This window comes from Epinephelus lanceolatus, chromosome 18 (genome assembly GCF_041903045.1).
Source record: "Epinephelus lanceolatus isolate andai-2023 chromosome 18, ASM4190304v1, whole genome shotgun sequence".
Lineage (NCBI taxonomy): Eukaryota > Metazoa > Chordata > Actinopteri > Perciformes > Serranidae > Epinephelus > Epinephelus lanceolatus.
Window position 1 is genome coordinate 37,961,819 of NC_135751.1, and position 27,761 is coordinate 37,989,579.

Consider the following 27,761-nt stretch of genomic DNA (forward strand, 5'->3'; position numbering starts at 1 on the left):
CTACACTGCAAGATAACGTGTGCCTTTTAGAGCTGTACCACATAGTTGGAAGCTTCAAAGCTTCATTCATTATGTTGACATTAGAATTTTAAATCAATATTTGAATGCTGTGCAGCTTTTTTTCATGTGTATTAATTCTGTTTAAACCTGGTGTTTCTGAACAGTCACAGACAGGTCGAGAGTTAAATAGTGTGTGCAGATGAACAGTGTAGTCCTTAATCCTGTGCAGCTAGTGCCCAAAGCTCCCTGCTCAATTGCAGGTGGAGGTCTGAGAGGTGAACCCAGCAGGCTTTTGCCGGTTGATGGGCAGGGAGCTCTGGGCGGTGAAGATAAATTATGTTAGTGTTTGCTATCACTATCCATGCTAATATCCATACTATCGCTTTGACATGTACGCAAGAATTAGCACAAGCCTATAGCATTTTACATTGTGTAGCCTAGCAGCTAGCAATCTTTTCCTCTTCTCATATAAAACCAGGACAACAGCAACATTTAACAAAGGTAATGTCACAAACTTTGATTCTGTTACAACTTTCAAAACATCTGTCCTATACTTCACAGGTTTTCCAAACAAATACAACATGCTAATGTTATTAGCACAAGCCTATGGCATTTTACATTGTATAAATTAGCCTAGCAGCAAGCGGAGATTTCCTCTGCTCATATGAAGCCAGGATAAATCACACACAAGTACTCAAAGTGCAATTTTTGTGGAGGCTTTATTATCTTCACAATTTATTGTTTCTTATCTGTGAAATTAAAGTAAATAAAAGCTTTGTTTCCTCTGAGGGAAATGGTTTCATCTTACAAAAATAGACAGGTTGTCTGCGTCGCTGCGACGTGTAGTTACATTTCTGAGGAGATGCACATCAGGCGATTTACGTTAATGCGGAGCCTATGCTGTAGGTACAGCGTCGATTCAACGTAGGAGTATAAATTTTGCCTAACACTGGCTGGAGTGGGGCTTTAAAGAAAAGTGATCAGTAAAAAAAGACTAACTCGTTCAGTCTGATGAATCACTTAATTCAGATTGAGGATATTTTGGAGGATTAAAAAAAAAAATTTTAGGATGACGACCTCATAAAATATGATGACAAACATTCAAAGCTTCATTCGTAAACTTAAGAGAAGCTTTGAATGTAGAAAGAAATGATATCGAGTGCCTTTTCTCTGTCGTGAGCGACCCTATAGAACGTTAAGCTTCATCTTGCACCTATATCTTACACTTACACAGATTATTCTCTCCTCTTTCTATTGTATGGTCTCTGCTCTCCTGCATACAGATTTTTTATTGCTTTTGTATTTCCAGCACCCACCTCCCTAATCCGGGAAGAGCATGACACTGGTTATGACTGCAAAGCCATGAAGTGCCTCATTAGTTCTCCTCTGAGTAACACCCTTATCCAGGTTGACTGTTGTAGGTCAACAACTCTGTTTGCTGCCTTTTTTACATGCAGGTGGTGCTCACTGGTGCATTCAGAGAAAAGTGGGCTGTCTGTTGGATTTAAGTCCAGGGACCTTTTTACATCTGAGCTGGTTAGTGCCTGCTCTTAACTGCTGTGTCTTTTATGGAGACAGATTTATATAAGAGTGTAACAGCTTTATTGCTCACTTGAAGAGATTAATATTCAGAAACTCTTTTTCTGCTCAGTGTCCTTCACCTGTCTCATTTCTCTCAAGCTGCTGTTACATGCATGACAGAAGCAGATTAAATATGAGCACTATAGAGCTTTTCTTACGGGGGGGGGGTATGCCGCCTTATTCCTCAGGAGCCTGAACAGAGCTGCTGTTTGTTTCTGTGGAGTTCACAATGGACAAAGCCGGGAACACAAACACATAAGCATTTACCGAAGTCTCTTGAGAAGATCGACCCCTTCACAAAGATGCCATTCATCCTGATCCGCTCCTCCCCAGCTGTGGAGCGGACACTGCTGCCTGCAACACACACTTACACACACAGACACAGACAGATGTGCACTTAAACGCACACAAGACACACTTTCTCACCTAACCTTCTGCACAGTCTCTCATGTTTACTCAGACTGGGAGAATCCTCTCCCTTCATGCACGTGATGTCTTCATCAAGCTCTGGTTGTGCAGTAGATATACATACAGCCTTGTTGCACTGCAAAATGGCAAAAGGAGATTTGGCAACAGAATTTCCTCTGGAATATGAGGGATTTTAGGGATTAACAGGCAACACACACAGTCCAAGGTACATTCTGCTAACTGTTAACTCATTCATAGAGGGCCAGAGAGAGAACTTGTAATATGAGATTAGATATCAGCACGGAATTTGGCTATGGTAATTTTATGATTCTGTTTATTTTGTGTTCTCCTGGTCTTAAAGGAATAGGTCATCCACCAAAATACTATTTGAATAACAATTACTCACCCAGTGTTGTGCAGAATTTGTGAGGAAAACTTGTTTTCTTGCATGCCTCAAACAGACATCGTCACGAGTTGAAGTTATTAGGGCACGTGTTTTTAAAAACAGCAAAACTATATTAAAATGTTAATTTGCAAACACTCACACAACTCATGCAGTATGATTAAAAAAAAGTCTGATTCATCCAGTTGTATGCTCGGTACTTCCCAAACAGACAGCTCTTAACTACAAGGAACTGAACTAAAAGTGAAACTTATCCATGCTGTCTTTAAAGCCAGACTCCAGTGACATAAATAGTCATTTAACCTCTCTGAACACAGTACTTGCCGGTCTACCGCTGCCTCAGTGAGATAGTTTGTAATATTGTGTGACTTTGGTATTTTAAAGAGTTAGGCCCCAGTCACGAGGAAAGCGTTTTGTAGGTTGCAAAACGCACCGCGCTGGCTTTGTTTTTTTTTTTTTTTGTTTTTTTTTAATTTAATGCCACTTGTGGTTAAAAAACAACACAGAATCACCTTCTTACCCAGACCTTCCGGTGTAATCAATCTACCATCTTACTATATAATAATGAAAACTCTGTCTGTGTGTCTGCTCCACGTTTTTCTCCTCACTGACTTGGTCAATCCATGTGAAATTTGGCACAGTGGTAGAGGGTCATGGGAGGATGCCAATGAAGCAATATTACATCAGTTGGCCAAAGGGGGGCGCTATAGCAACCGATTGAAATTGCAAACTTTGAATGGGCATATCTCTTGGCCCGTATGTCGTAGAGACATGAAACTTTGCACAGAGATGCCTCTCCTCATGAGGAACAAATTTGCCTCAAGAACCCATAACTTCCGCTTATATAGATTTTCTGCCATTTTGAATTTTTGAAAAATACTTCAAATTGATCTCTTCCTAGGAAGTTTGAGCGATCTGCATGAAACTGGGTGAACATAATCTAGGGACCAATATCTAAAGTTCCCTCTTGGCAAAAGTTGGAAAACTTACTAAAACTGAGCTTCTATAAGGCAATGAATATTGCGGAGGGCGTGGCTCATCACATAAAGGTGTATAACATCTCAAGGGTTTCACCCATCACCACGCAACTTTGTAGGCATATGACCACACATAATCTGAGGGGACCCCTCCATTATTGACCCCATCAAACAAAATGGGGGCGCTAGAGAGCTCATTTCTTATCTAGGCCTAACAGCCATATGGATTTTTACTAAACTTGGTAGATATGTAGAACAGGACGCCTCAAGGTGACTGGAGAAATTTAACTCTAATTGGCAACTGGGTGGCGCTATAACAACAGAAAAATGCTTAAAAATGGCTAAAATGCGACCGATCACTGTGGCTCCCCCTGTGGACCAATGTTGTTGGTTGTTTTTTTTTCTAATTTTTGGTATGACTAAGTCATGGTATGGTATGCTGTACATAATCACGGAAACTGTCAGTGTGTCATTCTGTCAGTCAGTCATTCTGTCTGTCCCATGTTTTTCTACTCACTGACGTGGTCAATCTATGTGAAACTGCACATAGGCATTGAGGATTGGCATAGGTAGAAGATGACAAAGCTACCAATGGGTATGGACGAGTTTAATTATCTATTTTAGTTATTTGACAGTAGTCAGTATCAAGTTCCTAAATTGTTGAGGCAGAGGGTACTTACTGTAGCTCTGGTTGAGGGTGAGAGGCTGTCAGCAAATAGTTTGATGGGCACAAGGAAACAGAGATCTGTGTGGATACATGAGCCCCTAAAAAGAGGGTGGATCATGGCGAGTACCACCAGTTGATCAATGGCCGTTTTCAGGCATTTTAGGCAGTTTAGGGTGACTCGGGGGCAGTTTGACAACCTGCTGTCTATCGTTGGGCCGTATAGCTCTGGGTATCCAGCAACCGCTACCACCAGTTTCTCCTCCATTGTTTACCAATTGTAAACTTTTTGTTGTGACCACTACAGAAGGCCCGCCGCGTCTCAAATCATCCGAATGGACAATGGGGAAAAACATGAGGATGAGATACTTTGAGTGTAAGTTTTTTTCAACTTGAGGCGTTCAGAGCGCATGTCCCAATGCAAAAACCGCTAGCATAAAGCTTCATTCTCATTAAAAACATTTACAAAATGGCACCTCCAGCTGCTAAAACGCTTTCTGTGTGATCAGGGCCTAAGTTTGGATTCACTGAAGTCACACAGTATCACAAACACAACTGTTTATGGCAGCAGTAGTAGACCAGCAGCTTCCATTTTCAGGAAGGTAAAATTACTGTTTCTGTCAGTGGAGTCTGGCTTTGAAGAGCACATTGATAGATAATTTCACTTTTAGTTAAGTTTCCAGTTGGAGAGGGACGTCTGTTTGGGAAGTACTGAGCATTTGACTGGATAAATGACACTTGGATTATACTATCTGAGTGTGTAAATAGTTAAAGTTTTGCTGTTGTTAAATTCATAACCCCATGACTTCACTTCATCAAGAATTTTTGGTTTCTTCATTCACCGTGGAGGCATGTGAGACAATCGATGAGGCCAAGATATCCGGATGTTTCCTCCCCTGACCCCTCAATCAGCCCAAAATACAAACCACCCAAACACACCAAATCGTTGTTGCTGAGGAGTGCTGGCAACCAGCATCATACTTAACCCTGCTGCTCTACAGTCAAATTGGCCCACTTACCCACATAAGAGTCAGCTTGGCCTGCTCACTGAGTGTAACAGTGTCCTGAAGTGTACTCTGCAGCCCGTCGTGCACACGTTTCCCTCTGATCTGCTGTGTTGACATTATGAAGAGCAACATTTCCTCTTGATAGTACTCTCAGCATCTAGCTGACATTGCCTTACTGTGCTGTTTTATTCATTACCAGCCAGTTACAGTACATTAGTCCTGTGTGTGTATGTGTGTGTACGGTATGAGTGTTAATGTGTCTTGGTGCTCAAGCTTTTTCTCCGACAAAGTGTATTATTTATGTTATTCATTTGATATCCATCGCTTTGTTTTAGCCACTCTGCACTGGCATGAAGACACGATTGTGTTTGTGTATCTTAAGAGAGATTAATTAGAATTCACTGTTCACCCAAGCCCCCCCCCCCCCCCCCCCCCCCCCACCACCACCACCACCACCACCACCCCTCCCAGCTTCCAAGCAACCCCCACCACCACCCCCTCTTAACCCAAATCCCATCCACTGTCTGCTGAATGAGGCTTTGTGCAGACATCAGGATGTGAGGAGAATTTAAAGTTTCTCCCAAATTCTGTCCGTCTCACTCTCTCTTTCACATGCAGTGTTTTAGTGTATGACTTACCAAACACACACACACAACATTGAAATGATGAATGGCGCCATTAACACTTTCCCCGCCAGCTAACACTTTAATTGTTACATTTTCATGAAAAAAACATTTTGGACAAAAAGCTGAGAAAAACGCATTATTGTCAAAGAATGTAATTTTCAAGTACAAAATCAATTTCACATTTACATTTTTTAATTTATTTTTTTTTCTTATTTCCTTACGTCAGTTTGAATTGTATAAATGAAAATAACGGTGTTTTTCTACCGAGCAGCACGGTATAGTTCAGTTCAGTACCTTTTTTTCCGTTTCCACTGTAAAAGTTGTGGATGGTACCAATAGAACCGTTCCTTAGCGTCCCCATGTTTGGTCCCCCCTCTGTTGGGGTACCTAGCACACAGATCTGGTACTAAAAGGTGGAGCTGTGAACACTGCAGTCTGATTGGTCAGTAGAGGACGGTCACTCTGCTCAGGGCTGAGTTGTGTCTGGTTTTGAGGCTCATGTAACCACTGTTCATACTGTGGAGAGTTTTATTAGTAAACTGTAACTATAAAATGAAAGGATGTTTTGCTGCCTCTCACAGCAGCTGGAGTCTGAGAAAAAATAACTTCATTCACTGGGCCGACTGCCGGCAACTTTTAAGGCTCTCTTAACATTAACTTGTGATGTTACTCAATGCATGAGTTGATGATGTGAATCCATCAGCACACCTTATATTTTAATATGACCTTTCAACTTTGATTATTCTTTTGGTTTTTATATGACAGACACTTTTAGTAATGAGTGGATCTTCGAGAGTTTATATATATTTGACCATGTTATGTGAACAGCGTATCCGATCCTCACTCTGAGGAAAAAAAGAGTCACGGAGTGTTGTTCCTGTGGGCTCCAGCAACACTAAACCCCTGAGCTTGCCTGAGAAGGACTAAATGCACAAAGCTGCTATTTTAAATATCCCATGGAGAGAGACTCTCACTGCAGCCTGTTCTGTTTTGTTCTGAAAATGTGGGCGTGCAGCCTCGTTCTGTGGATGATAAACCAGGTGCAGACTGATAAAGGAGGAAATACAGTGAGTGCTGGACGGAGCAGTGAGTGACAACAACCCCGCCCACATTTAAGAGTACATGTTGTCACATTCAGTGTCAATGCTGTTGTCTCCCTCTACTCTGTGGTCATCTTGTCCACGTGTCACTGGTACCGTCATGGAGATTTCGTTTCTTCTCACTGCTTGCTTTTTCATCCAAATCGGATTCGGAACATTGATCTAAACAGGAACTGCCGGAGTCTGAGTCCATCAACATCTCCATGGCTTGCGCATCCGTAAACTTTTTTCTGTAAACAACATCTGCTTCCGGTTTTGAGCGGATCTTCTTCTTTGTTTGTTTTTGGACACAGCAGTGCTGCTCTACTTCACAAGATATGTAGCAGCGCCCCCGTCTTATAACAGTGAAATCATGGATTGCCAGAATATCTTGTCAGTCGCAGGGAATCTGTCATAAATGACGGAAAATCTCAGCAATGGTGGGGATAGCGTTAAGATAAATCTGACCTCTTATCTGTACTCTTTCTCTTTTTGTTTCTCCTTTCTGATCATCTTTTGATGTAGTAACAACAGTCCAGTTTGGACCATGTTTTCCTCTCTTCTGCCTTTTCTATCCCGGCAGCTTCCAACAACTGACACTCACAGCATCTTCAAGGCCACACATTGCTAAACAGTAAGGTCCACATCCACCCACATAAAAGCTTGCGTCATCATGACCTTGTGTTACACTGTTTTAATCCACATCTTCCTAATAATAATAAACAACATTTTCATCATCGGTAACTTCCTGATAAACCCCAGTCCCGACTTTCCCCTATAAAAACATCCCTCCATGCAATATCTAGCTTAGGGTACATTTATTAAATTACTAGTATTTTTGGCAACACTACACTGTAACAATTAGGTTGAAAGTCCGGTCCCAAGCCCCATCATTATTATTGCTGCGTGTGAAATGCAGGTGTTGGTGAGATAAGTGAATGAATGAGTAATAAAATGGCAGAGTAAGGGCTGGAGAATTCTTGCACGGCCTCTACCCCCAACAAAATGGACTTAATCTCTATTTATAGAAACAGATGAGCCAAGTTGAGCTGACGGGCCATTAAAACTTAATCAAAGGGATGGTTTTCTGTCACCCATTGGCAGCACCAGGCAGAGGTCTGCTAACCACGATGTGTGACAGAGGACAAAGCATGACGGATTGGCAATTAGATGAAGAAAAATAGGAAAGAGGAAGCAACATGAAAAAGGTGTGAAGAGAAAAATACAGGCAGGAGAAGATGGAAGGGGTTGTAGAGAAGAGGAGAATCCAGACAGTGTGACAGACAGAAAATTGATTTGGTTCATTTTGGTCTAAAATGGCAGACCACAATGTGTTAAAAACCATATTATATTTCACACAGGATTGTATGCTTCTATTGACAGGTCTTCACCAAACATACTGTGACGAATATGGGGGGTGCAGCTGTATCAGTAGTACAAGTGCTAGCTTCCCTGCTAGCATCCTATGGACAGAGCGCAAAGGGTCATACTCTGAAAACCACGTCTACCGGAGGGGAAAACTATCAGCGCCATGATATGTAACTGAAGGCTTGAAACACGAACAAAGCTAGTTAGCCTAAAACAATTCGATTTTAGCAACTTAATGGATTGTTTTAGCATCATATGTCTACCAGAGACCAAAAGTTACAAACGATATTGTCGGTCTGTCACAGTGTCCACTTCTTCTTACCTTCCTTATCTTGGAAAAATGATCCTGCTGAGTAGCCAGTAGTGACTTTGATATTTACAACTGTTTGATGTAATTACCAGGTAAGATCTTCATTTAGCTTCAGTTAGCTTCAACCACTACAGTTTGTCAAGTCAAACTACCAAAGTGCTTGCTGCACATAGGCATAGGGAGCGTCAAGCTGTGGGTTCAATTCCATCTCATGGCCTCTCAGATATTTTGGCTTGATTTGTAACCGTTTCGGGCAGTCAGCATCTACCTGTCTTTGTTTTTTCGGGAACGTGCTATTATTGCACGTAACATAAGTTATCATCAACTGGAGTCTATAAAGTCTTTCACACTGAGCCAGAATGAAACAAGAGCATATACATGTAACTCAGGTTTTCGGTGTGCCACACACAGGCCCCTACAAACGCAAGTCACTGATAGGCGTTATTTAGGAGAAACACTGTTTTAGCATGTCTAACTTTACCATTAGTATTAGTATTAGTAGGCCAGTAATACAGGTTTTATAGATTCATAGACTATTTATCACTTTCCTTTGCATATCTACTTTAATTAATAGTGACATAAGCCCTATTCGGACAGGATTAGTTTAACGTGGAGACGTGGGGTAAAGTAATTATTACCAGGGATTTTAGTCCCGTCCGAACGCGCCATGTCTGTAATCATTACAGATAATGTCAGTAAAAATTACGGCAATTTTTACCTTCTGTAAAACGGTCCGGAGAAAATACCTTGGGTAGTATTAATCCCGTGCGAACGCGATCCTATGTAACAAAATGCATGTAAATATTTTGTCACGTCCTGTTTACAACCATTTTTCCACATTTACAACTAGTTTTCCATGTTTTCTGATGATGGAGGCGCTAGAAGAAGCATTCGGTGTTGTCAGCAGTCGTGATAGTAGACATTCTTCTAATGATCGCATAGCCCTACGTGAGAGACCAATCAAAAAGGTTGAGAAGAAAGCACTTCAGAGTCACGAGACTTCTGGTTGTGTTAGGTAAGCCTAATATAAATCCATATTGCTAATCGTTGTGTACACACAAGCCTGATCATGGGCAATATTTCATATTGAGCTAATCATTAATTATTATTTGCACACACATGCCTACAGGGAGGTGACGTGACAGACACAGACATCCTGTGGTAAACTGACATTAGTCCACATCCCTATGTAAAACTAATCCCATCCGAATAGTACTATAGAGAGACAAGGAAGGCAGGGAAGAGAGAGGTGATGACATGCAGCAAACGGCCGAGGTCCTCTCAAAGCCAGGCTGCTGGGGTAAAGGTTTGCACTCTACCGGGTGAGCTACCAGTGCGGCTCTCATTTTACATTTTAATAATGTTCCAACACATTTAAACAAAACAAAAAGAAACCGTTTTTTTTAATATCAAAGTGACTTTAATGAACATTTTATCACCCAATTCTGCAGTTCCTCTCAACGCTTATCTCAACTTTTGAATGCTTTGCTAAAAGTGTCACAACAGAGGGGTGTCTTGGTTTAAAACACTACTGAGGCCACTGGTGTAAACCCCTTAGCTGTCACTTTCTAAAATAATTTCAGTCCTTTAAAAAACTGGTATTGTGTAACTGACGGGAAGTCAGTCGTTAAAAATTCAAGCTATGCAGCCAAACAAAACCACAGAGCTTCATTTTTTTGATTTTGGGGTTTTGTTTATGTAGAATGATTCAGGAAATGTTTAATTAATTTCCAATAATTAATATGTCACTTTTCAAACATTACGTAGCTTCAATGAAGATGATACTGTCAGACAGTGTGGAATAAGGTGTTTTAACTGGTCTTACAGCTACTTGAGGGGAAATAAAAGAATGTAAAAAGATAATTGGATGTTAAGGGGTTAATCACACACTGTTTTTTCCAGCGATTTATCGATACATTTTAATTCTGAATATTTGAAACCGTTTCAGTACACATTTCTCACAGTATTGATACACCAATATCTGCTGTGCTTTCTTGCTGTCTCTTATTGTTAGTGATTGCTAGTCAGTTATTTGGCAATTCTTTCCTTTTACCGAGAAAAATAGTGGTTGTATGCTTATTATATTTATCCCTATGGTATCAAAAATGTTAGCCATTGTCGATATTTTTATTGACTTCAGAATTTTTAGTATGTTGACAACACTAGTCCCAAATAAGTCCTAGCCAGGTGAAGAGGGTGAGACTGTAACTTTAAGAGCTGTACGTATAAACTGATGTGCTCTTAGTTCCTTATACTGTGGTCGGCACAGTTTTAGTAACTGCATCTATTTCACAGACACAATGAGAGAGACAGTTTGGTGCCACTGGCATCTCAGCAGCTCATCTTCAGGTTTAAAGTTTGAGCTTTTTAGTTTAGTCACAGAAGAGTTGATAATGACAGCTCAGCCATATTTGTAAAGGTGAAAGACAGTATGGATGCATGGGGGCTGCTATCTCTGCAGCCACCAGTCCACATCACAGAAGAAGCTCTGAGAGTCACAGCTGCTCGGTAAGGAAATAAACAGTTGCATGTAATATCAGTATAACATTTTTGTCTTTTATAAGAATTGTGCTAAGCAACAGTAGCTGCCTGTGTTTTGCATGCATTGGCTTAACTTCACGTTATTTCACTTCCTATTCCCCTACAGCAGCGTAGGAGAATAAGAAGAACTAGACATGGTGTGTGTGTGTGTGTGTTTGTCCTTTTTGCTTGCTGTCTATGTGCCTGTACCCTTTGTGTGAGTGTGTGTGTTACGACAGATAGAGATTGTGCACCAACTAGAGCCATCTGCCACACAGTGAGGGCTCGGAGGGTCAGTGACCTCGCGCTGCGGAGTGTCTGAGTCAGATAAACCCATGACCGTGTGTGTCGCTCACTGACAGGAAGAGGACAGAAGTCAGACAGCGATGGGTACCGTCACAAACAGGCCATGGTCTGTGATCACTCAGTGCTGCTGGTGTGTGATCTCTGCTCGTTCATGTCTCTGAGGTGACGACTCAGCTCGCTGCCCCGCTTTTCCTGTGAATTTAGATTTTGTAGGAGCTTCCAAAAAGTCAGCCTCCAGTCGACTCGGCACACAGCAGGCAAATGTCCATCTCTCCCTCGTGTGTGCAGTTTGTCTCCATATGGCGTGCGGAGAGAGTTTTTCATTTTCTGTTAAAAAAGTAGAGACTCCCTCTGAAATGTTTTAAAAGATTTTTGCTATTGGTGTCTCAGGGTCATATTTAAACGGTCTGTAGAAGTTCCTGGCACTGGGGTTCGACAGAGCAAAATAAGGGTACTGTTACACGAGCAAAATTAAACCTGACTGCCTGATCACTTCCATTCAGTGCGAACAGAGCGACGGATTAAACATCCGCTTCTGGGGGCAAAGCAAATTTACATCTTTGCACTCTGTGGAGTTCAACTTTGGTGAGATGCTACCTGGCTGGCAGTGAGTCGGGAGACAAACATGGAACGTAAGAAACTGGAAGCTGTACCAATAACGTCATATTACGTGGTATTTATTAGCAAGCGAGCTAACATTAGCTCACGATGGTCTTTTGTGCATTTAGGAGGGGCAAAATGGTTGTAATTAGTACCTTAACTTATCATGAGTGTGTTTGGCTGTGACATGAATTCAGCCAATGTGAGTGTCATCTCCCATTCCCTTTAAAAGCCGGTTGCGCCTGCACCTGGTGCACAGCGATTTAAATGGCAGGTTCAGCAAATTGGTGAAACAAGCAATATTGTGCTGAGAGTAATGCAGTAAGAGCAGTAATTTCACTGCAGCAAATACGGTAGGATATTTAAGCAGCAAACTGTAGTTACAGGGTGCTTTCACACCTGCCCTGTTTGGTTTGATTCAATCGAACACAAGTTCGTTTGCCCCCTCAGTGTGGTTTTCGTTTGGGCAGGTGTGAACACAGCAATCACACTCAGGTGCGCACCAAAACAACCAGACTGAGACCTTCTTGACTGCAACTGCAGTCACATGACACATTGTTTGGGTTAAACATGAGCATGTTACAGTCCTGGAGGATTATTAATGTGCACCTCCTCCTGTACTGCCTTAATATGCACATTCAGCACATCCAATGCATCAAAACATTGTTTTCTAGTTGGAGCCGCGCCTCGTTTTCAAACTGTATGGTTTGACTAAAATGAACAATGACAGCAATATAGTCCACGATGAGCAGCGCTAAAATCAACCTGCGTAGTTGTCCCTCCATTGTGACATTAGAAAGTGTCACATTTATCTTGCAAGTGTACTCTTCTTCAACGTTTGCTTAACTTCCTGGATTTTTCCCACATGGAAATTCTGACCAATCAAGAGCAGCTTTCTCACACAACATGGGTAAAATGACAACTGTGTTGGCATTGCGCCGGGTGTAAGATGAGGCCCTCAGTGTTTTGTGTCCTTTTAACAGCTCTTCGTGAATTGTGGGAAAGTTTTGTCCCTTGACCTTTTCTGTCAGTGTGGTTAATTTTCTAAATTCACCGTCATGTGAGTAATAGAAATAGTACTGCTGATCTATGCAGACATGTACTGTACTGTGCTTCCACATGCACACACACATACACACACAGACACACGGTCTGATAGTCCATTTAACACAACCACAATCTATCACAACAGCTTTGGAGACCCAGTAGCAGGAAGCAGAGTGGCTGTGAGCTCTCTCACTTACAAAACCACCCGATGTGTGTGTCCTCGTGTGTGTGTGTGTGTGTGTGTGTTTGTACAAAGTGCATGACGCCTCAGTCTCTATCTGGCAATGAGCAGAACAGGAAGCAGCGAGGTGGGGCTCGGTCTGTGCTGTTCTCTCTTCCTCTCCTCCGCCTCGTTCACTTGCTCCTGTTTTAGACTGGCTTTTGATTCCCGGCGGGAAGGACATCCTGGACTTTTGAGGAGGCAGGAATAGCACTCGGTGTTGTCTGATTGGCGCTACTGTCAGTGCTGTGACAGAGGGTAGGGAGGGGTCCCGGGAGCAAAGCCAGAAGGAGGCCAAACATGGCCAGTGAGGACGCACTGGAGGACCTGCCAGGAGATCAACTGGTTGACTCCCTGGTACAAACTGAGCAGAGTGACACAGAGTCTTCGGTAGGCAACTGTTGCCACAGCAGGCCTCAGCATGGCCGCCTTTTCTCTTTTCACCCATTGCTGTGGCCCTTCTCTTTTCTGTCGGCTTCCTCGTTCACTTCCTGTAAAAACATCTCCTATCTGACAGCGAATCACTTGTGAGTTTTCATTCCTGTCTGCTGTGGTGATTTCGCTCCGCTGTGTGAGCTGTCTTACACCTCGCTTCAGAGGTTCTTTGTTGTAAAACACCAGGGATAAAGTTGTATTGTGCTGAACAGGAGTGCGTCACGGCACAAACTCTCCCTTCCTGTCGTTCATGGTGTGTTACTGCCTCTGCTTTCTCTTCTGCCTCGTATAGCTGTGGCCCCTGCTGCTGCTCACACTGAGAGCTTCTCAGGCCTGCCACATAGAGCAGGATACATGTTCATGTCTGTATGCTTCTCTGTAATGCCAGTGTCTGTATTGGTTTACATCTTTCAGCACAAGTACTTTGACAAAATAACACATTTTCCCAGTGCTGTAAATCTTCATGACTTTGTTCTACAACCATGTTTGTGGTACATGCTCGATTACATTGCCTCAGTGTTGTGCAATGACATAACATTGCATTAAAGCAGCAGTTAAAACCCAGCAAGCACTCATGGCCAGTGCCATGTGGTTCAGTTGGCTGCTCGGGCAGTGCCTGACTGTTGTACTGCATTGTGTTGCAGATGGATTATGGCTTTAATGAGAGCAGAGCTGTAGCCCCGGCCTGCATGTAGCTGGATGGACACAGAGACCTAAGAAGTTGTAATCAGATCTGCTAAGCTGGGTGGTTGGCTGCATGGTGCAGTGAAAGGCCCCAAGCAGCCCGTCATTATACTCTGGCAGAGGGGAGGGGACAGTCCTCAGTGTCCGAGTGTGTGTGTGTGTGTGTGTGTGTGTGTGTATGTGATCTGATGAGATCTAATGTCACAACATTGAATTAATGGATGGCATCTTCAGGCTCTGAAGCCCCTTTGTAATAGGTTTATGAAGAATATGTGAGGTTTTTTGTACGTAGAAACATATACAAGGGTGTGTTTTGAAGTACACTTATTATTGTAAATGGTTGAACACCGGCAAAAGTGTTCTGAGGTGTGTAAAGCTGCTTTGACGCCTCTGCTTTGTCCTTGTTTCGATTATACAGCATCCAATGAGGACCCAGCAACCAACATCAGATAGGCAGAGAGTGTGTAGCCAGAGCGATTTTAGGCAGCAGCTGATGTTTGCTCAGTTAGCTGAGCTTATAACGTTATGAACAATACAGTTGTAATTCTGCAATGCTAAACAAAAACGACTGCCAGCAGCTGCTACCATCGATCTTAACTGTTGTGTTGTCTCGTCTTATACTAAAAATGATAGAAATAAAAGCTTAGATCCTGGGTAGTTAGCGAAACGTACCCACCCCGTATCATCTGTCATCAGCGTTTTCTGACACCAACTGTGCATAAAGCTATTAATTAGCATAGTACTGAGTTATGATTAGCTGTGCTTTATATCACTTTCACCCACCTGTATTTGAGCCTTTAAATGCTGCTGCTCTGTTACATACAGTATGTTCCTTGTGCAGAGCTTATAGTGTTCCGTTAAGACTGTGTCGAAGAGGTGTTGACTCACCTGTTGTATTTTTAGACCTTCAGTGTGGTGGTGGTGTTGGGGTTGTTAAGGTGTTAACAATATTTTGTCTCCTGTCGTGGGTTTTATTGCGAGTATTGGGTCCAATTTGAGGGATTTGTTTGTTGTTTTTAATTCATGTCGACTTAATTTGTTTGATATGGAGAAAAATTGGATTTTATAGTAAAAAAGAAACTGGTATTATCCTCACTTCTTGTGTAAGGAAATATAAACAAGATATAATATATAATGATACTGCAGCTGTTGCACATATTTTTACATTTACAAAACGATCAAACCGTTTTTGGATTTGTTCGTGGAAACAGTGGCTGCATGCTTATGACTTTTTCATTGCAGCAGTTGACTGACATTTGAAGGCCGGCATTGCTAGGAGACAAGACACGTGCATCTGTCCCTTTATAACATTTAACAGGTGGGAAAAGCCATCACACTGTTAAGTTTGTATTCCACCCAGAAAGTGGACGCTAGTTAGCCTAGCTCGCCAAAGTTAGCACTGATTCCCACTCGTTCATGTTGTATCTGCTGAGTCACGGGCAGCTCCAGCATTATACCAAGGATAATTTAGGAAGCTAGTGTGAACCAAAAAAGTCACACTCCCTCAATATCACAAAGGGCCTGTCCCAATACCCACACTCCCCCTAGAAATACCCACTTGCACTTGGTTGTGCGCATTCACGTTTAGGCTTGTGGTGTCCCAAAACAGAATCGAGGTAGTGGAAGTGGTTTCCAACAATTAAAAGCTGCCCTAGATTCCAAGGGAGCCCCGACCCACACTTTCAACAAAGTGGAAGATGAAATTTCCCAGAACCCTTTGCGACACCCATCAAAAGCAGATATAGGCTACAATTTGTTACTGTACGATCAGAATGTAGGCTATACAAACAACAGATGGTTGGACTAGCGTAAACTCATCAGCAACTCGGTTGAACACAGCATTAGAATATTTAAACAAATCGACTTACCCGAACAAAATCAATCAGAACTAAAAGACGTCATAGGCACCTCCTGTTTCCAGCATTTCTTCTCCATTGATTCATCAGACGGAGAAGAATAAACATAGCACAGGCCACAACACAAGCGCTGGAGCCGGCACTTTCAAACCTGAATGACTACTGGTATCTTGCGTCGCTACTACGCGTGACGTATGCCTGCACGTTGGCCACACAGATTTGCATGAAGTGGTGTGTCATTCCTTAGGGAAAGATCTCTACCCTGATATTTCTCAATTCCCTCATCAAGGGTTATCTCGCAAACGTGGACACTCAAGTGGAAGATTTAAGGGGTAGAAATGGGATTGGGCCTAATTCAATCCAGTCCAAGTTTATGCTTATAGCACATTTCACTCACAAGGAAATTCGAAGTGCTATACATAAGCATAAATATACAAAAGGAATAAAACAGAAAATAATAAGAATGATAAAATATTGCAAAAACGAACGAAAACAGCAGATTTAAGAGACATGTCAGTGTCAATGTCAGTTTTATTTATATAGCACAATTCATTACAAGTAAACTCAAAGTGTTTTACATTAAAAAAACAAAATATCACACAACATTAAAATCCAGAAAAACATCAACACAATGATATAGAGAAGCATAACATAGAAGCTTAACACTAGGTGCGATTCATCCACATTTTCAATTTGCACATTAAAAAAAACCTGCGATTAAACGCCCAAAAATCTAATCGCTAGATATCGTAAAAACGTTTCTACACTTGGAGGAGGTAAAAAATTGGTGTATTGTTAAAAGGGATAAAACTTAGGCTATTTTGAGGGAGTTCAATGGAAACGGTGAATAAATGATGACGCACAGTCATGGTGGTATCGTCATTTCACAAGCCGTGCAAGCTCTCTTCGTCATTCTGGGTGGATAATAAATGCTCACAGAGCTGCTGCCAGGGCTCTTCCAAAAGCTCAAAGCTTTGATATCAGTTGTTCAAAACTCTCGATATCGATTGTCTATTGTGCTCTCTGTTAATATACATCTATTTTTCCTTTGTTTGAGGTTTGATAATTACATCATCTTGTTTTGAACTCTTCTGCAGACGTCTGACTGGAGGATTAACACCACCCACTGCTAATCCTGATGAACTAACTCCCAATATTCACGTAACAGTAGTGGATGGAAAAACACAAGTAAATAAAAGTTTTAAGCGTTGATTTGGTAATTATAGTTTGGACCAAATAAGAAAACAAGTACTTCCATAATCAATGACTTGGTTGCGTACTCTCTTCTTCCTCTTCCTAACCGGTGTTACTGGAAGCTTTACTGAGCTGTATTTGGTGTTTTACTTTGAACTACAGATGATCTTCTCATCCTAAAAATCACGACGATGTTGGGATGAGTGGTGATTTGAAATCTGGGTGAAAATCAAATGATAATTCAAACTTCTCCATATGAGAATTGGGTGAAAACCGCAAACAGTGCATGCAGAAGTTTTTGTCATTCGCTTTAGGATTTTGCGATAAAGGAATTTCCCCTGCAGTGATTAAGTGTAGCTCAACAGCGCAACGTGCTTTTGTGATTGCATATTATTTTACCATGAATCAGCTTTATTGTTGGGCCATTATTAGGTATATTATTACTTTTTAAATTACTAAGATGACATAGTTTTAAAACAAATTAAATACGCGTTTATTGATAAATGCAGATCACAGAAGGGCAATGAGGTGTAATAAGGAGCGCAGTATTTTTTCAGTCTTGACACTTTGGTTGTGTCTGGTTGCGATGATACAGAATATCCACAGAAGGAAAAATATCAGCTCAAGGTATATTTAGCGCCTCGTCATGCTGCTGGATACTTGCAACATGGTGTGAATATGTGGTGCTCCCATAAAATAATTTTGCCATCCCCTGCAGTAAGCTTATATAGCACAGTATTGTAATATTGTGGTTATCATGACAGCCCTGATTGTCTTTAAACAGATATGTTTCATGTTTTTATACATGTGCACTCTGTGTTTGTGTTTTCTTGTCACCCGTCCAGAAGCAGACAAGACACTGATTGATTTTGGTTTGTTTTAATGCTGTTCTGATCTGCTGTAATCTGGTTAGTGTTGATCAGTAGGAGAGCTGATGTGAGCACTCAGCTCTTTACACACTAAAGCGCTGCCTCTGCTTTGATGCTGCCTCACCGTCTGAGCTCGGCAGGTTTCACATGTTGAGGATTCACTCGGGAGTTGCTCTTTTTTTTCTCTCCTTTCATCCCACAGTGCTCCACTTCGTCAGAACTGCACAGGGTGACTGTTACCAGCTTTGTCTGTTGTAGCCTCGGCTCAGTAGCTCTCAGCTGGAGATGTCACCTTTTGAAACTGTTGCGCTTTCAACTCAAATTGAATAATCCCCCACGTATGCAGTGGGCTAAATATAGTTTAACTTTCTGTTTCATATTGTGATTTTTTTCTGCAAACGTCACAACACCTCCACTTCATATTTGGCTGTTACCTCCTTCTCCTTTTGTGCCTTCTCCTTAACCTTCTTACCCTCCTCCTTTTCTCTCACAGAGCGATCCAGGTGGGCTGTCGGTGCTCCAGCAGCTCGGTCTGGACCAAAACTCTGACTTCTCCGACTCCAGCGTGCAGCAGCGCCTGGACGAGCACCGCGAGAGGATCCGCAGAGAGATCCGCAAGGAGCTGAAGATCAAGGAGGGTGCGGAGAATCTGCGCAGGGCCACAACAGACAAGAGGAATGCCCAGCAGGTGGACTCGCAGCTCCGCAGCTCCAAGCGCAAGCTGGAGTCCCTCCATGCTCAGCTGCAGGAGCTGGACGCACACATCGTGGTCAAAGGACCTGATGACAACAAAGGTAAAGTATCCGCCATGGAGAGGTGGTTTATAAACCCCTGTGCCACTGAGGGATGTGAAACAGTTCGAGAAAACTTTTGAGGATTCATCCTCTGGGGAACATACAGTACAGGCCAAAAGTTTGGACACACCTTCTCATTCAATGCGTTTTCTTTATTTTCATGACTATTTACATTGTAGATTCTCACTGAAGGCATCAGAACTATGAATGAACACATGTGGAGTTATGTACTTAACAAAAAAAGGTGAAATAACTGAAAACATGTTTTATATTCTAGTTTCTTCAAAATAGCCACCCTTTGCTCTGATTACTGCTTTGCACACTCTTGGCATTCTCTCCATGAGCTTCAAGAGGTAGTCACCTGAAATGGTTTCCACTTCACAGGTGTGCCTTATCAGGGTTAATTAGTGGAATTTCTTGCTTTATCAATGGGGTTGGGACCATCAGTTGTGTTGTGCAGAAGTCAGGTTAATACACAGCCGACAGCCCTATTGGACAACTGTTAAAATTCATATTATGGCAAGAACCAATCAGCTAACTAAAGAAAAACGAGTGGCCATCATTACTTTAAGAAATGAAGGTCAGTCAGTCTGGAAAATTGCAAAAACTTTAAATGTGTCCCCAAGTGGAGTCGCAAAAACCATCAAGCGCTACAACGAAACTGGCACACATGAGGACCGACCCAGGAAAGGAAGACCAAGAGTCACCTCTGCTTCTGAGGATAAGTTCATCTGAGTCACCAGCCTCAGAAATCGCAAGTTAACAGCAGCTCAGATCAGAGACCAGATGAATGCCACACAGAGTTCTAGCAGCAGACCCATCTCTAGAACAACTGTTAAGAGGAGACTGCGCCAATCAGGCCTTCATGGTCAAATAGCTGCTAGGAAACCACTGCTAAGGAGAGGCAACAAGCAGAAGAGATTTGTTTGGGCCAAGAAACACAAGGAATGGACATTAGACCAGTGGAAATCTGTGCTTTGGTCTGATGAGTCCAAATTTGAGATCTTTGGTTCCAACCGCCGTGTCTTTGTGAGACGCAGAAAAGGTGAACGGATGGATTCCACATGCCTGGTTCCCACTGTGAAGTATGGAGGAGGAGGTGTGATGGTGTGGGGGTGTTTTGCTGGTGACACTGTTGGGGATTTATTCAAAATTGAAGGCACACTGAACCAGCATGGCTACCACAGCATCCTGCAGCGACATGCCATCCCATCCGGTTTGCGTTTAGTTGGACGATCATTTATTTTTCAACAGGACAATGACCCCAAACACACCTCCAGGCTGTGTAAGGGCTATTTGACCAAGAAGGAGAGTGATGGAGTGCTGCGGCAGATGACCTGGCCTCCACAGTCACCGGACCTGAACCCAATCGAGATGGTTTGGGGTGAGCTGGACCGCAGAGTGAAGGCAAGGGGGCCAACAAGTGCTAAACACCTCTGGGAACTCCTTCAAGACTGTTGGAAAACCATTTCAGGTGACTACCTCTTGAAGCTCATGGAGAGAATGCCAAGAGTGTGCAAAGCAGTAATCAGAGCAAAGGGTGGCTATTTTGAAGAAACTAGAATATAAAACATGTTTTCAGTTATTTCACCTTTTTTTGTTAAGTACATAACTCCATATGTGTTCATTCATAGTTTTGATGCCTTCAGTGAGAATCTACAATGTAAATAGTCATGAAAATAAAGAAAACGCATTGAATGAGAAGGTGTGTCCAAACTTTTGGCCTGTACTGTAGATGTTTTGCAAAAAGCTTTCTACAAGTCTTTACTCCAGCAACACTTGTATACAGAACAACTTTGCAACTTTCAGCTTGTAGTCGAAAGGAGCTGGTCTTGGAAAAACGTTGATTTATATACTACAAGTGTTGCTGGAGGTTCTGCGTCTCTGGTCTCCTTTCCCTTCCCTAAAGATTGGAAACCTCTACCCTGCTTCTGGGTTAAGGTTCTGGCAATATTTTATGACAGTAATGGAGCTAGTCCATGGAGCCAGGCTGCTAGCATAGCTACAAATCTCAGTCACATCATCCACATTACTACTTGTTTGTCTTTCATATTTGGTATTATGCTTCTCAAGGCACCAACAAATTTTGATTTTCAGAACTGTACCTATTAGCTACTATTTTTTTGCAGCTGAGAATACATCCACACTAATACACTTTGGTTTTAAAATGCGCAACCCTGATCACACAGAAAGCGTTTTAGCACCTGGAGGCACCTTTTTGTCATTTTTTTAATGAGAACGAAGTTGTTTGCTCACTGTTTTTGCATTGCGATGCGCCTGGTGTTTCTGCACTCTAAGTGTCTGTGCTTGTAGCACCTGGCATTTTTGCCAGAGTGCTCTGAACTCCTCGAGTTGAAAAAACCTCAATTCAAAGTGGAAAAACGCCCCAAGCCATCACTTAGTCATCTTTTTTTCCCCATTGTCCAATCATTTAATTTGAGAGGCGGGTCTTCTGTGGTGGTCACGATGACAAGTTTACAGTTGGTAAATAATGGAGGTGGCGGTGGTTGCTGGATACACAGAGCTATACGGCCTGATGATAGACAGCAGGTTGTCAAACTGCCCCAGATTTTTCCTAAAATATGCCTGGAAACGTCCATCACTTATTACTTAAAAATTGATTTTCAAAATTGTACCCAGGGCTGTACATTAACTTTTTTAACCCATAGCACTGGTGCTACAGAGGGTGATAATTTTGTAGCACAGGCCAGAAAGTTTGTAGCACCTGTCACGATAAAAAATTTTGCTAGGCGATTAATTGCGTCAGAAATGATTGCGATAAGCGATAATATTGCGTAATATTGTTCTTTTAAGACCATTTTTATTATTGTTGTAATTTTGCTGTTTTTAGACCATTTTTTAAACTTATATAATGATAATAAAGGCATATTGATGCAAGTACATGCTTTTAAAGAGAAATAAACATTTATTAACAATAATTTTTAGGAATGCAAAAAAGAAAATTTAAATATCTTAAATAACGCGTAAAAATATCGAAATAAATAAATAAAGACCTTATAAATACAAAAAAAATAGACTGTCAGTCTCTCACTCTCAGGTGTGCAGTTAAGTTGGTCGTATTCGCTCTTTTTGTTGAGATGGTTTTAGAACAAACCCGGCACACCGGCTCGTCCAAATAACTGGGCTCCCCTCTGTCTTTTGGTTTAAATCCAAAATACTCCCACACAGGGGCCGTGGTGTTTGGTTTAGGAACAAGTTCCATGTCTTTCTCTTACGCTCAACTGTTTTGTTTTTCTCCGCCTCGTCTCCCCCTCATGAAGATCGCACTGTTTGTGTGGCCCATAGCCCCGCCTCCCCCACAGAGACAAAGACACTCGATGACCAGAGCTTTCCCTCCGTTCGTTACACTAATCAACCAACTCACCTGGCCGCCAGACGATGCACAAAAAACGAGAAAAAAAACAGACCACACACACACACACACACACACAAGCGGCTCGCAAGCAGTGTCGCACGCGTGCTACTAGGCAAATAAATTCAGCGCACAAACTTTTTTTTCCATCGCACGTGCGACATATGTCACACTGTACAGCCGTGCTGTACCTATTAGCTACTATTTATTTGCAGCTGAGGCTACATCCACACTAATACACTTTTGCTTTAAAATGCATAACTTAAGTTTGCGCCTAGCATCTACACCGCTCTGGCGTACCCTTAAAACAGAGAGCTTTGACAATGCTGCTGACACCGGTTTAGCTGAAAACTCCAGGGTTGCCTCTTTGTCTGGACAGGCAGAAATGGAGACTTTTGGAAACAATGACGCAGACCCCTGCATTCACTTCCTGATTGGGTCTTGTTATTCACGATGTGTCAGGTCAAAACATTACTTATAGTAATGTTACTCAGTGCATGAGTTGATGACGTGAATCCATCAACACACCTTAAATTTCACTGTGACAACTTTGACCATCACTTTAGTTTTTATATGACACACACTTTTAGTAATGAGTGGATCTTCAAGCATTTATATAAATTAATTTTAACCGGATTATGTGAACTGCATATATTCTAATCCTCACCCTGAAAAAAAAAGTCACGGAGCGTCGTTCCTGTGGGCTCCAGCAACACTAAACCCCTGAGCTTGCCTGAGAAGGACTAAATGCACAAAGCTGCTATTTTTAAATATCCCATGGAGAGAGACTCTCACTGCAGCCTGTTCTGTTTTCTTCTGAAAATGTGGGCGTGCAGCCTCGTTCTGTGGACAATAAGCAGTGAGTGACAACAACCCCGCCCACATTTAAGAGGACTGTTTGTGGTGGAAACACTAGGGTCTAGGTACCATGTCTGAGGGGTTACTGTTGGTTCCAGAGGTACTGTACCGAAAGTGTTTGATGGAAACGAGGCTTTACAGTTGTATCACTTCCATGTTGGGCTTTCATATAGTGTTTGTCCACTGGATAATTCAAGTTTCCAGTATGAATGACCTACAAATTTCTAGCCACTCTGTCCCTCAGGCTTCTTTTGGTGAGACCTAGCTGATGCACATTGGTGTATTTTTAATGTTTCTAGCCTGTTGAAATAAAGGCCTTTTATAATTTTAAACTGCTTGGACATGGAACATTTAAGTTTTCCTCTCTTTTTGTGAAGCAAACCTAATTTTATCCTTCTTGTGTGGGTAACGTCACCCATTTCCCATTGCCATGGAGGAAGTCTCCCTGTGCTGCTCTACTGTGTCGCTGTATTTGCTTTGCAACAACTCCCAATCTGTTTTCGCCGCCTTGACTGCCTTATACTCATGTGTTACTTTCACTAACAGTTCCACCTCGTTGTTGGTCCAAGCCAAGAAATCTCTGGTCTCACTTTTCAGCATCTCTGTTGTATATTCTGTATCTAAGCAACCAACTGCAGAGCAGACAATCTACCTTCTGTTTACACCGGTACATGCATGCCTAGTGTACGTAATGGTCATGTGATATGCGTTTTCAGTGTGTTCGCATGGATTGGGATTATTTATGAAATGCTGCTAAAATGCTTTCTCTACAGAGATCTTTTCTTTTAAAATGAAAAATGTATTAGTGAGGATGTGGCCTGAATAACCACCTGAGAAATAAAAAACAATTTAAAAAAGCTGCTGCTCCAACAGTAACCTGACCTCTTACCATCCAACCGCTCTTCTTGCTCAGATACCCCAAAGTCTCCCGGGTCGCTCAATCGGACGTCGGCCAACCAGCACCGCATTGCAGCTTTGGAGCGGCAGCTAAACATTGAACTGAAGGTCAAACAGGGAGCAGAGAATATGATTCCAATCTATGTCAATGGAGGTACCAAGGTATGTGGCTCTTACTTGCCCTTACTCCATGTGTTCACTTCAACTTCCACTGCCGATTCTGTCACATTCAGTCTGAGCTCCTTTACTCTCTCCATGATCTCCTCCTGTGTTTTCTGTCCCTCCACAGGACAAGAAGCTTCTCCAGACGGCTCAGCAGATGCTGCAGGACAGCAAGACGAAGATCGACATCATCCGCATGCAGATCCGAAAGGCCATGCAGGCCACGGAGCAATCTGAGGACAGCCAATGTACCTATCATGCTTTTTGTTTTTCATCCTCGCTCTCATCTTTCAATTGCTCTTTCATCCCACCTGTCACTCTTTCAGCTTATAAACACTGCATATTTTATGATGCGGGTGGTAATGGATCAATTCGTTGCTTTAGAACTTCGCAGTGCACGGTCTTCCAGTCAAACGCACACACTCACACACACATAGTCCATTACAGCCCTCTCGCTCTCCCAGGTTAGAGCCTTATTGATGTTCCTGCATCCCCTTGATGTTGCCCAACAACTAAAAGCCATGCCTCATTTAACAGAGGTTAGAGACGAGGCAGGACAGATGCAGGGAGCCAGGAAGGGAGGGAGACTGAAATAACTGAGTCAGAGATGACGACAGAGTGAAATGGAGGGAAGGAAGGAGTCCGAGATGAAAGAGAGAATAAGCAGGGAAGGGGAACAAAGCAGCAGAAAGAGCAACAGTGGTCCTGGAAAGGGCAGCGAGCCTCTAACGGGAGTCTCTCCGTTCTCCTTTATTTTTCTTCACATGCTCTCTTCAGCCCCGTGCTGTAAAGCTGCTATGACTAGTATACTTATATTAAGAAAGGATTACATGACTACTCGTATGTGAAAGTTGTTGCTGGTAGTGACAGACCTCACAGAGGATTATCACCCGACTCTGCAGTTCCCCTCAATTTTACGAGGCTTTACAGCATTTCTTCAGCTCATTGATTCAGTGTTCAGGCCCACAACTTTACTGTTTGGTTTCTTCTCACAGGTCTCAGTAGGGTTGTTTTCAGCCACAGCAGGCAGCTGTTATAAAGGGCCAGTCCTTTATTTATTTATTTATTTATTTATTTATTTATCATGTTTCTTATCATTCTGTAGCTTCCCAGTAGTATTTATAATGTTTTAAAATCCAAACATTCAATTTTGGTGCTCTGTTTTAGCATCAAGATGCCATTTTCTCAAGCCCTTCTAAAATCATTGTTCGGCAGCAGGCGTCGGCACGTGTGCACCATTATCAAACCTAACTTAAAGCTAATTCTCTTGTCGTGCCCATTGTTAACGTACATCATCTGTGCATGCTGCTGTACACCCTGTTGTTCACATAATGTTGACTAAACCTGACTTTGTGTCCCAGCTAAGCCGGACATGTGTGGAGTGGAGCTGCGCGTGGAGGAGCTGTGGCATCACTACCGAGTGGAGCACGCCATGGCCGAGGGAGCCAAGAACATGCTGCGACTGCTGGGTGCAGGAAAGGTCCAAGACAAGAAGGCCATGGCTGAGGTCAGAGAGCCAGAGTTGTTATTAAATCATACTGAGTTCCGTTTGTTGTTAGTGTTAAATCAGTGATGCTCTGATCAGTGCTTGTAAACACGGAATGATGTCTGCAGGCTCAGTGTGGTCTGAGCGAGTCGTCGCAGCGCCTGGACCTGCTCAGGTGTTCTCTGGAGCAGAGGCTGCAGGAGCTCCCCGAGGATCATCCCAAGGCCTGCCTCATCAAGGAGGAGTTAGTGCTGGCCTCCTCCTCGGCTTTCAGCTCCCGCCACAGCACCCCTTATGTTCATAACCAGTACAGCACCCTGAGTAAACCATCGCCACTCACAGGTAGACACACAAACTATCCTGTATTTTTCATTTTTAGTTCACTGTTACTTTACAAAAGGAAGACGCTGTGTTGCGCATGTTCTTACCTGCAGAGGTCGCTCTTTCGCAAAAATTTTATTAATCAAAGTGATTTTTATTAAAGGGACGTTTTATCTTTCTAGGTACTCTTCAGGTGCATCTTCTGGGCTGTGTGGGGCTGCTGGAGGTCGTCCCAGGGCGGAGTAGAGGGACCCCGGTGGTTCTTCCTTCTTACTCTCAGGCAGATGGACGCTCCTCATTCAAACTGAGCGGCCTCTACAGCCGCAGCACCAGCAGCATGAGCCTTAAAATCCCCAGCAAGAACGAGGACCCCTCCTGTAAGTGTTTCAGTTCTTATCTTCAACAGATCTTCACAGTTTATAATGTTGATTTATCTGCTGTACGCATGATGTTTAACAGTTCCTATGTGTGTTGTACAGCGGAGGTGAGCGCAGTGCTGAAGCTGGAGAACACAGTGGTGGGTCAGACAGGATGGAGAACAGTTGGAGAGCAGGCCTGGGACCAGACCTTCACTGTGGAGCTGGAGAGAGTAAGACACAGCACACACGCAGTCCTTTGCAGTGGGATTTATCCTGACCAGCGAACAATCCTTCATGTTACATCCCTGGTATGTTTTCTGTGTGATTAGTCCAGGGAGATGGAGATTGCGGTGTACTGGAGAGATTTCCGCTCCCTGTGCGCTCTGAAGTACCTGAAGCTGGAAGAGTTCCTGGACAACCAAAGACACAGAGTCCAACTGGAGCTGGAGCCACAGGGGCTGCTGCTGGCAGAGGTACAGGACACACACAACAAACAGTAAACACAGCAGGGCTGCAACAATTAAATCCATTTGAATCGATTATTAAAAATAGCTGGCAACGAAATTCATCAGTTAGTTGGGTCTGTGTCATGACGGCACTCACTGTGGCAATGTCTCCACGGTGTCCAAACAGGAAGCGAGTGGCTGACTATCATGTCGTATGCAACCGCTCTTTGTCTGCACTGAGGCCTTGTGCACATGTACATGGATATATTTGAAAATGCAGCTTTTTCTATGTGTAAACCAACATCGATCATCTGTATCGATATGTGACAGGTAAAATGTGATAACTATTAGCCTTTGCAGCTCCTTACAGCCTGTATTTGCATGCACAGGTACTACAAGGAGACAGGAAATCTGCTTTTGACCTCAGACATACACTCACTGTAGATTTGTTTGTTAACATGTTGTTTTTGTTTCAGGTGACTTTCTTCAACCCAGTGATAGAGAGAGGCCGAAGACTCCAGAGGCAGAAGAAAGTCTTCTCTAAACAGCATGGTACGTTCAAGTGCACACACAGAGGATCCCTTTAAAGCAGTGGTTCGCCACCAAAAGTGGCTCACAAGTCCATTCAAGTCCAAGTCCAGTGAATTTCTGGCACAGAGCTTTTATTTTGAAGTGCTTTAGAGTGAGTGACTAACGGACAGCTACAGCTTGACAACATGGCCAAATGCAAGTATGACACTCAGTATAGTAACCTGTGTGGAGCTTGAACCAATGACTAAGTAGAAATCTGGATGCCGCTGCTGCACCAGTTGGGAACCATTGCTTTAAAGAATAAAATGTGTAAATTCAAAATCTATATTTTGAATTTACACTGGTGAAATTGTTTCCAGAGCCCTGAGTGTCATTCAGGA

The 27,761-nt window shown here is 42.7% G+C and overlaps 1 protein-coding gene across 3 annotated transcripts in view; it reads left to right on the plus strand.

Annotated features, from left to right (window-relative positions):
* The window catches only part of pkn1b (protein kinase N1b), a 65,791-nt gene that overhangs the window by 14,432 nt on the left and 23,598 nt on the right, over positions 1-27,761 (plus strand). Inside the window, exons 1-10 of one of the 3 annotated variants that reach the window (XM_033645041.2) lie at positions 10,724-10,931; positions 18,648-18,948; positions 24,093-24,238; positions 24,366-24,486; positions 25,600-25,745; positions 25,853-26,066; positions 26,228-26,422; positions 26,525-26,634; positions 26,734-26,877; positions 27,327-27,402. In XM_033645041.2, the coding sequence (XP_033500932.2) occupies positions 10,863-10,931; positions 18,648-18,948; positions 24,093-24,238; positions 24,366-24,486; positions 25,600-25,745; positions 25,853-26,066; positions 26,228-26,422; positions 26,525-26,634; positions 26,734-26,877; positions 27,327-27,402 (1,522 nt within the window). In that variant the 5' untranslated portion in view covers positions 10,724-10,862. Of the gene's footprint in view, positions 1-10,723; positions 10,932-13,278; positions 13,507-18,647; positions 18,949-24,092; positions 24,239-24,365; positions 24,487-25,599; positions 25,746-25,852; positions 26,067-26,227; positions 26,423-26,524; positions 26,635-26,733; positions 26,878-27,326; positions 27,403-27,761 lie in introns of those variants that run through there. The other 2 variants (XM_033645040.2, XM_033645042.2) reach the window with 2 other exon arrangements.